This window comes from Pelmatolapia mariae, linkage group LG3_W (genome assembly GCF_036321145.2).
Source record: "Pelmatolapia mariae isolate MD_Pm_ZW linkage group LG3_W, Pm_UMD_F_2, whole genome shotgun sequence".
NCBI lineage: Eukaryota > Metazoa > Chordata > Actinopteri > Cichliformes > Cichlidae > Pelmatolapia > Pelmatolapia mariae.
Genome location: NC_086229.1, coordinates 74,726,966 through 74,743,292, shown reverse-complemented (window position 1 = coordinate 74,743,292; position 16,327 = coordinate 74,726,966). Strand labels below are relative to the sequence as shown.

General features: G+C 39.4%; 1 protein-coding gene across 1 annotated transcript; it reads left to right on the top strand.

Annotated features, from left to right (window-relative positions):
- The first annotated feature begins 11,047 nt into the window (after window positions 1-11,047).
- Window positions 11,048-14,404, top strand: LOC134624820 (cytochrome b5 domain-containing protein 1). Its single transcript, XM_063469899.1, has 4 exons — window positions 11,048-11,171; window positions 13,044-13,120; window positions 13,843-14,061; window positions 14,174-14,404. Exons 1-4 carry the CDS (start codon window positions 11,048-11,050, stop codon window positions 14,402-14,404), a joined length of 651 nt encoding a protein of 216 aa, XP_063325969.1.
- Window positions 14,405-16,327: the final 1,923 nt, after the last annotated feature.

The window sequence follows — 16,327 nt, the reverse complement described above, 5'->3', positions numbered from 1 at the left end:
TTTTTCGACTTTTGGAGAAAGTCGACAGAAACCGCAAAAAGCTATCCAGCCAATGAGAACAGAAATAGCGCGGTACATTTTTGACGGACAGAGCTGGTATCCAATCAGCGCAGATAGTCGGAAATCCACCAGCCAATAAAATGCAGACATATGGGAACTTTTTTTTCTCTTCGTTTTTCGGTGGGCTAAACCACAGAAAGTTCGTGAAAAATGGAGTACGTGAATCTTTGCCACGTCTGAGGCTTTCAGGAGAGGGAGGGAGAGGGAGAGACATAGCGTGGACATGGAAAAACGGAGAGAGAGCGTGCGTCGGCAGAGGTTTTATATAGCTTCAAAGTCGCATGTCTGCAATAAAATCTACGATCATGTTTAATCATTATAATTAGACCCAAAATGTATTCATAATTTAGTATTTATTTACATAATTTATTTAAGAAACAATTAACATTTTCCTAATGAAATATTAATACTGTGAGTTCTTTTACTGACATTCAGCATACATAGGATTCACTGCATGAATAAACTTTCAAAATCGTTTTTCTTTAGCTCTTTTGTAAAAAAAAATAATAATAAAAATCACTTTCTCCCAAATAATTGACTCAAAATATAAAAGTAAAGAGCTGGGGGAAGAGACTGCAACCATAACTGTTCTGTAAATACAGCAATCCAGCATTTATTCTACATTTAACCATCTAGTAAGCTAAAAGCATACGTTATTAGAGGGTGGATGTATAGGATGTTCTAAACTCTAGATCACTGGTTTCTTTCTGTGTGTCTCAGGATTTAATAAAACTACAATCTACACCACAGTGTCACAACAAGGGACAGTGTTAATCAACTGGGACCAGGAATTCTATTCTATTCAATAGGGGGGGGTCATGTCAGTAAAACACGAGTATAGATGTATAAAAAGGAGGCAGAGGTTTTATAATACCTTTTTAAAACCTTTTTCTTTCAAACTGACCTGGTTTTAATTTTCATTTGTCTTAAAGACAGTATTTAACTCTTTGTACTCTTAAACTCTTTAACTCTTTACTCAAGATATAAAAGTAAAGAGCTGGAGAAAGAAACAGTAGCCACAATTTGTTAGCAATTACAACAATCAAACATTTAGTTATTGTATTTTTTATTTTATTAAACAGATTTCAGTCATATCACAGTAATCCCTGCATTAACTAGTGGGAAGTGACCAATTACGCTGGAACATATCCAGGTTTCAAAGTACAAACTTGTCTGAACACTTATAGCCCCACGTCCTCCTGCTTGAAAGTCTGAAAATCTGAAAACATTACCCGTATCAACATTTTATGCATGTGTGAAAGAGACATTTTGCCATCTACTTAATTAACAGTACACTTACCTAATGGGTTGTTGGATGGAATACCTTGCGCTCTAAACTGCACATTCCTTTCTGTGTTTCTGAGGATTTAACAAAACATCCTGCTATATAATGTCAAATATCACTGTAATTGTCAATATTATTCAGTATATTGTAAATTCTGTGACAGACTGGTGACCTTTCCCGGTTGCCGTATGACAACTGAGATAGGACCACTCCCCCATTAGTGATGGGAATTCCGGCTCTTTTTAGAGAACCGGTTCTTTCGGCTCCCAACCGGTTCTTCAGGTTGTTTTGTTGCTTTAATTAATTTATTATCAGCAACAATATAAAATTATGCACAAAAGGAATTTCTAATGTAAAAAAAACGTGGTTTTATTTATATATGTTTATATAAAAATATATGCAGTGGCCTGTAGAGACAAAGTACATACAAACTCCGAAACACATTGCTAAACAAAAAGAAGATGCACATTCTCTGTCATATAGGTCTGGGATGATTTTTTGGGCGAGTCTTTTCCTCCGTGGAATTGCATAGGATTCACTGCATGAATAAACTTTTTGAATACTTTATCATTCACAACTGAAAATAGTTGTGGATGATTACTGTTATAATAATAGTAATAACTATACCTTTTTAATGTGATGATGTTGTCTCTTGTTGTTGTCCCTGGCTCTCTTTCTCTCTCTCTCCCTCCCGCTCTGTTCCTGGGCAACTGCGAGTGTAACTACCGCCCCTCCCCTCTCTGCTCAGCGCAAAGCACAAGGCTCATGTGCGGAGTGAAGTGAAAAAAGAAAAGAAAAAAGAGAGAGGGTGGGAGAAAGAACAATACAAGCACTTCTCCTTCTCCTGAAAATTGCCTGAGTCTAGCCTCTCTGTTATACAGGCGTTGCTGACATTCCTGGTCCTGAAACAAATTCTCTTTTGATAATCTGCCCGATGTCTATAGTTTTGCTCTCAGGTCCAGATCAAATCTATTGAGTCTCATTTTCAGCTGGGCTTGTACCTTCCTCCTAATTTTCTTTAACTAGGTCTATCACCCCTGAACAGCAACTCAGAGGGAGAAAATCTCGTGCAAAGCAAACAACAGAGGATCCAACCAGCTCCAACCACCACCAATCAGCCTCTCCACCAACCTGTCAGTCTGAGGGTGGTATACGCTGATCTGAACAGACCCAATTCTCAGTAATTTGTACTCTTCTTTTAGTGTGGAAGATATGAACGAGTGTCCTGGTCAGTCAGTATCTGTTTCGGGACGCCGACTCAGATGATTTAAACAGTACCTACACGGCACTCTTCACAGAGATGCTGCGCAGCCCTACTGTTTTGAAATACCAAAATGCATAATCCTCGAGCAAATACAAATCTATATCCCTGTGGTCGTAACGTTTTCCATCAAATCAAGAAAAAGCAATTAGGAAAAGATATAGCAGGCAATTTTTTTGATAAATTAAAGGCAGTCAGTATCCTATCACCAGAAGCTGTGATAACTGGAGGAGGAAAAAGTTCAAGCCTAATTAGAATAATAACAAGATGCTCCAAAGAGTTATCATTATATTGATTAAGTAAATGTCTGTCAGCAACAGGTGTTGCGCCCAGGTTCAAGGGATTTAACTCTTCTGCCCATTGTTTACTATACCTGTCTGATCCTACTGAGCAGTGATCCTCGTGGTGGTGGGCTGCTGTAGAAGTGAACAGTTAATTTAACCGTTCTGCTTTGTGTTGTTTCCTTTTTCATTTTCTTCAGACAAACATCTCTGCTGAAACAGGTCAAAATGTCACTCTGCTATTTCAAGCTCCAGACAATATAGTCATGACTCTTGTAAAGTGGATAAAACCTATGGTGGAGAAATATGTGTGTTTATTACGTGATGGTCACGTTCATTCAGAAGGCTAGGATCCATCTTTTCAAAACTGGGTTTTTTTCTTTCATGAATGCTATATTATGGAATTTGATTCTGAAGAATGTCATGAATAATGACCCTGGAATATATGAGTGTTGGGTCTACATGAATGAAACACTCTTGGAAGCTCATCAACAGCACCAACCTGAGTGATGTTGATCCTCCAGGTGAGTGAGTAGAGTTGAGTGTGTGTGTGATCCATTTTCATGCTACACTCTTTTTTGTGGGAATATTAGTACTTGTTTCTGTATAATATTTCTTTCAAGATGTTTTTATGCCAGCAATTTTCTAATAGTTTTAAAAATAGTCTTAAAAAACTTTAACATCTCAGTGTATGTCAGGTTTCCACCAAATTAAAGTTAGAGCTAAAACTCTTAGAGAGAAGAACTGCAAGGCCAAACTGATTCATTAAACCACAAATTCTGGTTTCTGAAAATGTACTCGGTGAAACTATAACCAAAAGTGTGTCTCTGGAGACCGGACGGTGGTTAAGAGGTTAAAAGCTTTTATTTTAAAAAGAGTAAGATGAGTGACAAGCTGGATTAAGCCCCCCCCACCCCCCACCCCAAGAAAAAAAAAACACAAAACAGTCCCACTCTGTCTCTGATCTGACAGAATTGGAAAGAAAAAAAGTTGGTGTTGTTTAAATGTGTACGTGTTGCAGACTTGCGGAATGCTTGCTGTGCATTAAGTGATCATCTGTTGTGCCAAATGTGAAACCTCAAACTAACCTGAGTTTCTCTTTAGTTCTGACCTCACTGATGAGCTGCACAACACACCAAGGTAAGTAACCTTATGTCACAGTTTGAAACCTACAAACTTTGATGCTGTGTGAGACATTACCAGTGTTGGGTAAGTTACTTTAAATTAGTAACTTAGTCACATTACTAGTTACTTCTATCAAAAGTAACTCAGTTACTTCAAGTTACTCGTTACTTTCAAAGTAACTAGTTACTAAGAAAAGTAACTTTGGTTGTACTCAGAATTCTCTTGTTAATGTGTTGCTTCCGTAACTGGATACCCAGCAAGATTGCCAGTCTTCTAGCTTGCTTGCTTGCCACAAATGCACTGTGCCACCTACCAACAGAAAGGAAAAGATAATGTGCATATTTCCACAAGAGAAATCCCACGCCCGGTCGTTGACCGCCGCCATGATTCTAGCCTACGTCACAGCGTCATGTGTGCTTTTTACATCCAACACAAAAACTGCAGTCGTGGTGCTTTCGATTGTACTCAGAACTCGGAAATTCTGCCTTCTGAATAGGAAGATGTAGATAACACCAGACTGCAGAGAAGCTGCATACAGGGCTGGACTGGGACAAAAAATCGGCCCGGGCATTTTGACTAGAGACCGGCCCACCATTATAGGAAAAATCATAAAGCCTTTGAATGAAAACAAACACTGTTGTGACAGTGATGTACACTGTTCTGTTGGTATATATGTATCAATCTATCAATTGTTTGTTGTAAGACTCAGATAATTATTTTTTTAAAAGCTATACATTTTAAATGAGAATAAGAAAGAAAAGTATTTCTTTGTGCCCCCCTTCCCCTGTTAATGCCCTACCTGGCACCCTGGCAACACTTTGCTAGACCCGCCCCTGCACAGTTACCAGCTGTCAGCTACTTAGAAAAGGATGCTGGTGTTATTTGTCTCTCAGAAACAGTTCATAACTTCCCTTCAACTCATTCCTGTCACCTAAAAGGTAAACCTGTTTCTCCATCACCTGTTCAGCTCTGATGATTCAGTAAGGACATCTCCTGGTTTCATCTTCATGCATCTCTCTCACCAGATAACCAATATCATGACCAGCACCTTTCACAGCTGTGGCTCCAGCAAACATCAGCTGATACTAGAAATTAATATTAAATAAATTCTAACAACAGCTGATCAAGCTTAAACGTGCTGCTGCTGTGGGCGATAAACAAACAAGAGAGAAAAGCCGATCAGCTGATCATTGATCAGTTTAATGATTGAAGTAGGAACAGGAGAGGGAGGGGAGAGAATGAGAGGAGAAGAGGCAGCTGTGCAGCAAAGACACAGAATAACTCCAGCTTTGTGTCTTTTTCATTGTAGCTGAAGTCCGGGACAAATCGCGTTCCTTTTCACCTCAATACGAAATGCGTAATATTTTCTCCGAATACGGGATGATTCCGTTTTTTAGGGGACGGTTGGCAACTCTAATAATTAACCTTGTGAACAAAATAAAGTTCAACATCAGTAACATCATAGCACCCACCCAGCTGTATAGAAACTCCGTCATGCTAGCTAGGACACAGTACGAAAAAGTCAGCATAACGAAAATAAACTCCACCTAAACTTGGTTTATATCTGACCCAGATAGACTGCAGGTCATAACTTCTTACCTGAAATTGAGTTCACACTCGGACCGGCGGCCGCTTCGGGTCTCTCCTCTTGCCTCCCCTTTCCCTCATCCACCTGCTGGCTTCCACCACTTGCTAATGTTACTGAATCTGTGGAAGCTCCGTGATATCCACCACACGAAGTAACGAATAACAAGCCTGTCTAAATCCCAGTAACGAGTAACGCGTTCCTGGTTTTGGCATAATAACTAGTTACTGTGCTCGTTACCACAATAGTAACGTAGTTACTGTAACGCATTACTTAATAACGCGTTAATCCCAACACTGGACATTACTGATCTGGTTTATGCCATGTCCACACTAATATGCTGTGTTTGAAAATGCATCTTTTTCTCTCTGTTTTGGCCTTCCGTCCACGCTGAGATGGTGTTTTTGGCCAAGGACATTGGATACATTTGAAAACACTGTTTTCACTTCGCAGTGTGGACTGTGAAAATGATGGCTTTCGAAAACGATGATGCATTTTAGTCATGTGATGGAGTCATGTGACCAATTCAATTAAGATGGTGGATGGCATTGTACAGCAATTGTTTTGTTTGCTCTGAATTTTGACAGCCCTATTAAAGATTAATATCAGTTTGTACATGCTCCAGGTAGCTCCAGATAAAACTCAGCACTTTTCCTCTGCATTTTGCCGCGACGTTTCAAAGATCCGGAAAGTAAATAAACCGCAGAAATGATGCAGGTCGAATCTTCTTACATTGCACGCATGCACAGTACAGGAACGTAGCATTTTCATTGTGGATGAAAACGATTAAAAGTTATAATCGTGGAATCGGAATCGGAGCGTTTTTAGACGGATTTATCCGGATTAGTGTAGATGTAGCCTTAAGGTACATACACTAGGTAGCACTGTACTGTTAGTCTTTCTAGCTGAGGTGCAGCTCAGAGACATGACATCCTACGCCCTATTGTCACTTCATGTAAAAACAATAAATCATAACCACTTTTTTAAATAAAACAAGCTTGTCTGCTTATGTCTGCTAGTCATTTAAGATACATTTACAGAAAGCATGGAGTAGATACTGCTCTCTGTTGTGTTGTGTTGGGCTGTGTGCTGGAAATCTAAAGCCAGCTGCATGCGTACAGCAACCGTGTGTGAAAAGTGGTCAATAAAGAGAAGCTGTAAAGCATGTTCATGCAAACATCATTGGGTCTGCCGTGATATGTTTACAATGGGACTTCTGTTCCTGAACCTCTGCGCACAGCATCTGCAGACCGGGGCTGTACGAAGTCACTTTCATCTTTACGCAGGACTGTAAGCTGTCGTCTGTGAGGTGTGAGCAGTTTTTGTTTTTATTGTAGTTCATGGTTGGGAATAGCTGCTCAAATATGTATGCGGATCCGAAGATCGACAATCCACAAATTAGACATACTGGTAGGCCGCTCTTGTCAGAAGTAAATGCAAATAAATCTGCCCAGGCATCATTAAATCTTCTTCAGATATTTTGCTTTTCTTACATTTCTCCATACTTGGCCAACCTGGGGGAAAAGTCTTGATAAATGCATAGCATTTCGGCGGGTATATCGGCTTCCGCAAGTGTGACTCTTATTTTGAACGATGAAACATAATTTAAAAATCATTTTATTATTTTGAGCGATGAAAAATAATAAAATATCATTTTATTTTTATATTTCAAGATCATGATAATCTTCCAAATTAGAACTACAAGTTAAAAAGAACTAACACAAATAAAATACACTTAAGCTAAATACTTTTACAATTTATTTTCCCAAACCACAGAGCTGCAGTATAAAGACTCCGGAGCCGCTGGTTGCCGACCGCTGGGCTAAAACAATTTCAGGAACCATTGGGGTCATCACCTACCCCATCCAATGCATCATCACCGAGAGCACAGGGGTTGTGCCGCGGCCCCAGCTTCTTCACCAACTGGGTTCAGTGCTCAGTGTGCAGTCTTTCCAACAGAGCTTCTTGCTCTGCTGCCTGATCGTCGCACACCGCAAACATCTCCGTGATCATGTGAGCCAACGTGTGGACAGACTGCATAAGCAGCCATGAAAACAAGTCTAACCTCTCCTATTTTCACAGCTCGTCTGACTGTGACTCCCAGCAGCTCTCAGCTGTTTGAATTAGACATTGTATCTCGGAGTTGTAAGGATGACAGCTCTGCTGGATGGACTCTGAGGAGAAACACAAGCAATAAAGTGATGATTCAATGTGGAAAGAACTTTGGAAGATGGTCTGGATCTACCTGTACGATAAGCTACATGTACACATGGGACAGTGGAGTTTACTGGTGTGTGTCCAGAGAGGGTCCCATCAGTAACATGGTTAACCTGACAGTCACTGGTAAGCTGAGTGTGTGGAGTTAGTGTTGATGAAGCTGTGTGTAAATGGATGAAATGCTGTAGTTTGTCTCTGTGTTGAGGTGGATCAGTGATCCTGCAGAGTCCTGTCCTCCCTGTGATGGAGGGAGATGACGTCACTCTGCTCTGTGAAACAAAGACCACTCCCTCCAACCTCCCAGCTGCTTTCTATAAAGATGGCTCCCTCATCAGGAAGAAGCCTACAGGTCACATGACCATCCAGCATGTTTCCAGGTCTGATGAAGGCCTCTACCAATGTGACGTCAGCAACCATGGAGAGTCTCCATCCAGCTGGATCACTGTCACAGATGAGGAGCTTCACTCTAATTTCATGTCTTATTTCAGCCACAAGTTTACCTGAATAGATGGGATTCTATCCGCAGGTAGACCTGTGACTACAGCCCCGCCCACATCAGCAACTCTCACCTTCTACCTCAAGCCCCTTGCATTTTGACTTTACACTGCTTCGCTACCTGCTGGTGTTCTGTCCATATTTTATCTCCACTCAGAGAGCCACAGGTAACATTGACTCATTCACTGATCAATGATTAAACAATCAATAATCAATGAACTGATGACAGATATCTGTCTATAAATACAACTGTTAACATTTTGTAGACTGCATCTGTGTTTATTTTCTGATTTGCTGACTGCAGGGAACAATCCACGCAACAGTGATCATCTGAGCTCTTGAGGTCAATGGATTGGATGAAGAGGGTGATGTCATCAAAGAGCATTACTTGTAAATTTCACCAAAGATTTTGAGGCTCATTCAAAAACAATGCCTGTGTACAAATCTGTGTTTAAGCCAGGTGTGTGAACATTTTGCACGCAATTACTCAGTCTCAGAGCATAAACACACACAAATAAATTATGAAATAGAAAAAAAGATTCTAACATAGAAAATAATTCAATATAAGTTAAAAACACAAAACATTAACTGGAAAGGTTCAAGGGTTTATCACTTCACAACACTATTCATCTTGAAGTACTTATGTAAAGACCCGACAAAATGAGTCTTAATTTTAACATACCTAGAGTTGTAAACAGAAGTTTATATACACTCATCATGGGCACGGTAATTTTAAAAACTTTTAATAATTTCTTTGACTTATTCATTTTACAGAGTGGAATGATTGAACAAAATACATGTTTAATGACTTAAAAATGGGTGAAAAATTGTCAGCACTCATTGGACTGACCAATACTACGTACAGTCCAAGGACTCAGTGATGACAGTAAAGATCTCAGAAGGAAAATTATATATTTAAAGAAGTTGGGAAAATCTCTTGGAGAGAGAGAAATAGAGCCATTCCTAAACAACTCCACATTCCAAGCTCACCTGCTCTGACGCGTTATTTGGATGTGTAATCACTTTGCCAAGGCCTGGAAGAAGACCCAAACTTTGAGCCTTAGTTGAGAGGAATAGCTAGGCCACAGTCAAATGAGTTTTACACCACCAGGGGTGCTGACCAAGAAAGAAGCCCCTGATGAAACACATTCAAACTGGACAGAAATGTGCAAAAATAGGACAAAAAAAGCACAGAACTAGTCCTTCATTTGGAATAAAAACGCATGGGTGGTATTCAGCTAGCATTTAAAAAGGTCCAGTTAGAGAAAATTTCTTGAAGCAAAGGACCCGATGATTATAATGTCTCATTAGAGGAGTAAATATTCTTATGGATCTGCTTCGTCTCTACACTGTACTAAACAATAAGAGGAAACAAAGCCATTCTGAATCCTTCAAAATAAAAACGTTAAAGAAGCATAGAGGCTGGTGCACATGCTGGATGAACAACCACTGAGTATTAGGGACACATTAAGAAAAAACAGTATTATTGATCAGTTTGAGAAAAAAGTCAAAATGTGGAGATTACAGTAATTGTTTCAAGACAAACTGTGATGCTTGCTGTACCCTCATACTTCAGAATCAGTTTCAGGTACAAGGAAGCAAATGGAGTTTTTTTCCTGCCGGAGAGTAGATCAGCGAGTGGAAATTTAAAGAAAGGTTGGGCTTGTTAGACGGCTACCTGTTAAAGTGGGAGTTCTTAAGTATCTTGTGTGTTCATCCTCAGTTGTATTTGAGTCTGTCTATGACCCAACTCTCTTTGTTTTTGCCTATTTTTTTGTCAATTCTGTCTCTGCAGTAAGAGTGAACTTGTTTTCAATAAACTATTTCTGCAATTTGAAGTAGCATCTCCAATGGTTTTTGCATATGTTTTTTATTATACTTGAAATAGATGACAGTTAGCTTAGCAAGTAAAATTTGATCTTCAGCTCCTGTATTTGACAAAACTCTAAAACGTGAATTTTGTTTTAGATTACTCAAATAGAAATGAAATGCAATTAACATCTGATCTTTGTGTTTTTTGTTCAATAATCAGCGTGACTTGTATAAATGCATAAACTTTATTATAATAGATAACGCTGGTGTTTCCGTCATGTGGTAACTGTTAGGTTTAACTGTACAAAGCTTGTTCGACACTATGAAAACTTCACGATGTTCAACTAATATTTTTATCTCAATGAATAATTTGCATTACTTAATATATTTATTTATTTCATTTTTATTCTGATAATCATTTGATCAGTCAGATACATTTGATTATTTTCAAATTGATGTTTCCTGGGTCATTATTTTAATTTGCTGCGGGATGAGACAACATGGTGATATTTACAGGTGGGCAGAGTTGAAAATTTTCATATATATATATATATATATATATATATATATATATATGAAAATTTATAGTTTATAGACAGTAATATATATATATATATTACTGTCTGGAGAGTAATGATTCTAACAAATACACACAGTTAACAAGTGATTACTTTATTTCATTTATTAATTTTATTTAATTTATTAATGTTTAGGAAATAAAACCATCCCTATCTTAGCTGATTAAATCGATTCAGGTCATTTTTAGATCTCGATATAAACACGTGTATTTCAATGAACTGAAGCCCCGCCCTCGGCGTCTGTTGCCATGGCAGCGTGTTAACAGCGCTCCATGGAGACAGCGAAGCCTGAACCGGGGCTGTTTTTCCGTGTTTCTCCGTGATTTAGACACCACTACCCCCCTGCAGATGATGGGACGGCCCAGGTACTTAACTCCTTCGGAGGTGGCGGCTCACAACACGGCGGAGGACCTGTGGGTGTCCTTTCTGGGCAAAGTGTACGACCTGAGCCCGCTGATGAGCCAATACAAAGGTGAGCCGCAGCAGGTAGATTACTGCGTCACCAGTTGAAGACAGGGCAGGCTGAAAAGCACAAAGTGCCTCTGTGAGAAGTCAGAGTCAGTGAGAGTGATTCCTGTTTTTGACTCTTTAGTTACACAACAGGAAAAAGAGTTTCCGGAAATGTCTGTTCCTGCTGCTAATCCACACAGCCAGCAACCAGAAGGAGTTGCACTGTGTGTGTGAGACTTGTGTGTCCGACATGAAGACTGGCAGAGTACAAAGACACAAAATGATAACAAAGGAAAAAAATAAATGAAAAATAATCCCTGAAAACGTGGATCACAGTTTTTCCACTCAGTTCATTGATTTAATCCATAGACTGTATGCAAAAGATGGTGCTTGCTGCATGTTGTTTTTCTTCTTCTTCTTCGTCTTCTTCTTCTTATTATTATTATTATTATTATTTATTTATTTATTATGCATTATGATGGAGCCCGTGGATGAAATGAGACGAGGACCTCAAGTCATTTTACTGAAAGAGGCTGCCCTCCGGTGGTCATTTCAGGCATTTCTGCACTGAAGTGTCAAAGACCGATTTAAAAAAAAGTGTTTTTGCTTTTGAGATTTTAAAGGCACAACTAATGATTGACTGTAGCATCTAAAGATGAACTAGATCAGCTACTGTTAAAATGATGTATATAAATTAAATTCGATTAACTGAAAAAGCCGAAGGCCAAATAGTTTGAAAGAGAGCAGAAAAGATTAAATGGAAATGGGTTTTGTTTTCGAAATCTGAGGCTTTAATATATACCAGGGGTGTGATTTGAAGAAAAAAGGCATGTCAGAGAATCCTGGTAAATTGTTAGGACACATTGGGAGCTTTTAATTTGAAAATCTGACATATGACTAATAACTTAATAATATTCCATAAGCAAGTAACTGAATTGCTAATCCTGACAGAGTCAAAGCTCACACACAACGCGCTCTGTTTAGACCCAGAGCAAACAATATTGTTTGACTGATGGCCCTTAATATAAAGACTTCGGACTTTACGTTTCCCAATTTTTGCTTTAAGTTATTTTGTTATTTACATAATAATGTAAATATTATGTAATAATATTTACATAATAATATAAATAACAATAATGTAAATAACCTAATAATTATCCTTATTGCAGTTTTAGAGAGGAGCGGTGCTTCAAAGGATAGTTGCAGATTTCTTTCAGAATCTGCAGATTATACAGTACAAATAAAATGTTCACGTTGTCTTCCCAACAGTTTCACTAACATCTACACTGGATGGCCAGGAAGCGTTCGCGATGTCTTCTCGGGCGCAGATAATTGGCGTCTGTCTTGTGTCAGTGACGTAAAAGACGGATTTAATGCGACATGACCATTCAAACAGCAGTCGCTTTCTAAAACATCGGATATGTATCAGATTCAGTACCACATACGAAAGTGACCCAGATCGGATTTGAAAATATTGGATTTGTGCCGTTCACACTGTCATACCATGATCGGATATGGGTCGCATAGGGTCAAAAAATTCGGATTTGATGCGCTTTCGCCTGCAGTGTGAACGTAGCCAAAGACACTTTAAAATAATCTTTCCTTAAAGTTGACTCGCTGCTGGAGCCTCAAGTGGACATTAGAGGAACTGCAGTTTTTGTTCCATCAACACTGGCTTCATGCTTTAGACTCTATGATCAGCTTGTTTTGTTGCTGTTTGAAGCCTTTGTAATATTAATTTGAAAGAGTATAAGTAAATATCTGTGTAGTATTTCCTCCTATAACTTTCTTAAAATGTGAGTGGGTTAAAATCAGACACCACTGTGGGAGTTCTCAGGTGGAGAGTATTAAGAAAGATGGTGTTTATGAGGGTAATGTGTGTTTCTGTCTGCAGGTGATGTTCTGCTGTTGCCCATCATGGAGTTTGCAGGGAAGGACATCAGCAGCTGGTTTGACCCCAAAACTGAAGACGTGAGTGCCGATCAAACTTACGTGGACTGGTGTTAGACTGTGTAGAGCTTTTCTACTGTAGCACAGACCCAAGAGTTTGTTTTTACTACAAGCTACATTTATGTCTTAGATTTTACTTCATTTTTCACCTTTAAGCACTTTCTCACTGCTTGTATGGATGCTTCTGGGACCGTTCAGGGGATTAGTGTCTTGCTGAAGGGCATTACAGCATGCTGGAATCAATCCTCCTGAGCCACAGTCACACTCAGTCATCTGTCATTAAGGGCAGCTTGAGTAATAGTCGTGCATTCCTAATCCTGCTGAAGTAAGAGTGTTTTCACCTGAATGTACTCGCCTGCTACTGAGTTCTGATTTGGAGAAAATTGAAATACTGTTGTTTAATCTTCTTTACAGGAAGCTTCACTTCAGGTTTAAGCCCAAGTCACACAGGCCTCGAGGCTCAGTCAGCCCAATGTAGAGAAATAAAAATTCTTATCACAGTTCAGCTAAAGATAACCAGACAACATTTTCTGTTGCTTTGTACTTGGACAGTTAAAGTAAACACACTTCACTGTTTTCCCCAGCAGGTTTTGCTTTTACTTCATGAGGACATTTCAGTTCTCTGATCTGGAGTCTGTGGGCAGTGGCCTGCCTCAGACCTGAAACCTGAAACAGCATCTGGTGTTTTTATGCTCCTGTGCTGTCACTGTAAAAAGATAAATTAATTTCCCATCTGTCCTCAGATCCTGAAGTACGTGGACCCTCTGACCTGCTGTGTGGCGTACTACACCCCCAGGGGACGTTTCCTGCACATCCCCCCCACCGGTCCGCGCTCCGACTGGGACAGCGACATCGGACAGCCGTGGTGGAGAGATCGCCGATACGAGGTGGGGCTGCTGTCCGCTAAAACCAGGTGGATACGAATCATCAACACGCTGACGTCACAGGAGCAGCGAATGGAGGTGAGCACATCACCTCAGCCAGATGCACTTTGGGTAACTGCGCCTTCATGATGTGGTTAACGGTCACAAAGACGTTTAGCTACAAACACAGTGTGTGTCCTGATGCCTTCAGGTGTGCTCAGAGGAGACTCTGAACGAGATCCTGCAGCGCTACCTGCGATACAACTCGCATGCCCGCAGCTACACCTGGAAATACAACGGTGCCGTCCTGGACATGAACAAGACGCTGAGTGAGAACAATGTCCCAGACAATGACCTCGAGCTCGAACAGCTGCGTCTGGACCGAGACGCATTCACCCCCGCCATCCTCCTCCACTACAACGATGACCTCACCGAGGGCTGACCTCTGACCCTGAACTGTGGACTAGAACATAACAGTTTTTTTTTATTAAAGTCGTGCTAACAGGTGCCTTTTCTAACTGTCGTTTGATGAAAGTTTTAACCAAAGAGAGACCTGAAATTCTCTTTAAAGGCCAATCTGAGCTGCACATTAGCACAGATGGACTCCCACAAAGTCCCTGGAGACTCAGTTAGGGTTAGCTGAGTTCCCTGATGGCTAACTGAGCTAAGCAGTTTGCAAATTTTGTGCATAAAGAGGCTGATCCAGAGCCAAACTCTGACCCTGGATGGGTTGTTGGTGACCTGGTGGATGATGTTAAGAAGTTGTTTTTACACCCTTCAAGACATTTTGTGTTGTTGCCTTTTTTTTATATGTCGTTGCTTTGCATTTAACTTAATTTTACATCTTCTTTTACATCTATCAGTTCAGCCCCTCACATCTTTAAATAGCCCTAAATTTAAGTAAATATGACGAGATGAATATGAAGAGAAAATGTTGGCCACCCCTGGTTTAAACCTAATTCATTTGCAATTCCTTCAATGTCCACTCCAGTGAGTCAGGCCCCATAGACTCCCGTGTTAAAATATTCAACTCTTAAGGTGAGATTAACATGTTTACAACCTTTACAAATAATAGATTTCAGGTAGAATGAGATATAGATTAATAACATATAACGTACAACAATTAAAGGCTTAAAAAAGTGGAGGTTAACGTCAGTAAAACACATGTATAGATGTATAACAAGCCTGTAAAAGTCAGACCTGAAGCTTTTAAGCCTATAGTTGGCGTATCTCTGGATGGCATAACCATCAGAGAACACTGTGAGTAACAAAACCCAGAATGGGGTGTCACAGAGTGTTTTCTTACAGGTCATGGAGTTCCACAGGGCTCTGTTATAGGTCCTTTACTTTTGTTTCAGATTTAAATTATAATCTAAATTCATCTGTTTAAATTGTATTAACACTTAAAGTTTCCATTAATGGTAGTGTGGCCTGTTTGCTGCTGTTGGAACATTATGGAGAATTTTTAATGCAAACATGTGACTAAAATTGTATTTGAGACCATCCCTTAAAACCTGGTGAATGTTAATGTGATTATGAATTAATGTCATAGAAAAACTGATCCAGATGGTTTTCTACAGTTTAAGGTGTTTCAATTAAACCATTTAAAGTTTAGATGAATGCTGTGTCCTGAGCACCTCTTGTTTTATATCGAGCTTTGGGTTTATGGTTATCTTGTGTTAAATTTTAAAACCACATGTCTGTGTTTGTTTGTGATCTTGCATTTACACAGTTTGAATTTGTGAACACTGTGGTTGATTTTAGGGAAGTTCAGACCGAGGAATGCTTCCCTCCCTGGGAGAAAATGTTTCTGAATAAAAGGGAAATTCTGAGGCTCATTTTACAGAAGATACTAAAATAGGATGTGAGACCAGGAGCTAAATCCTCAAAAAATAATTATGATATGCTTAATAAAACGGGTACTTGCACATAGTTTCTTACTTGGTGGGTGGGAGGGAGGAGGTGATGCAAATTTTTATCTGATGCTTTCCAGCTGATTCTTCACAGGCAGAGCAGAGGTGAGGAGCACTTTATTTCTTTCTCCATTATTAGTTTGAATAAGCTTTGATATTTAAGTGAGTTTGGTAGTTATGAAAGAAACAATTTGATTATGTTCAGAGAATGTGATGTGAGATTAGCATAGGTGTATTTATATACTGAATATCTACATAAATCCAGCTACAGGTGTATTCATTTAAACTACTTTAATGTGATTTATATTTAATACGTTTAAAATAACTTTACGGTTTAACTTGAAAGTAATAAAGGGAGGTATCACCAGGTAGTTTTCGAGACTTTTGTTTGTCTCTCCAAAGGTACTGTAACTTGACTGACTCTATTTTAACCACAGTAAGAGGTGAGCAGA

Bases quoted from the DNA above. Each gene is read 5' to 3' on its own strand.
- LOC134624820 (XM_063469899.1), top strand. From the start codon at position 11,048: ATGATGGGACGGCCCAGGTACTTAACTCCTTCGGAGGTGGCGGCTCAC. The intron at 11,172-13,043 runs GTGAGCCGCAGC...TTCTGTCTGCAG, and splicing joins GCTGATGAGCCAATACAAAG to GTGATGTTCTGCTGTTGCCC. The intron at 13,121-13,842 runs GTGAGTGCCGAT...ATCTGTCCTCAG, and splicing joins TTGACCCCAAAACTGAAGAC to ATCCTGAAGTACGTGGACCC.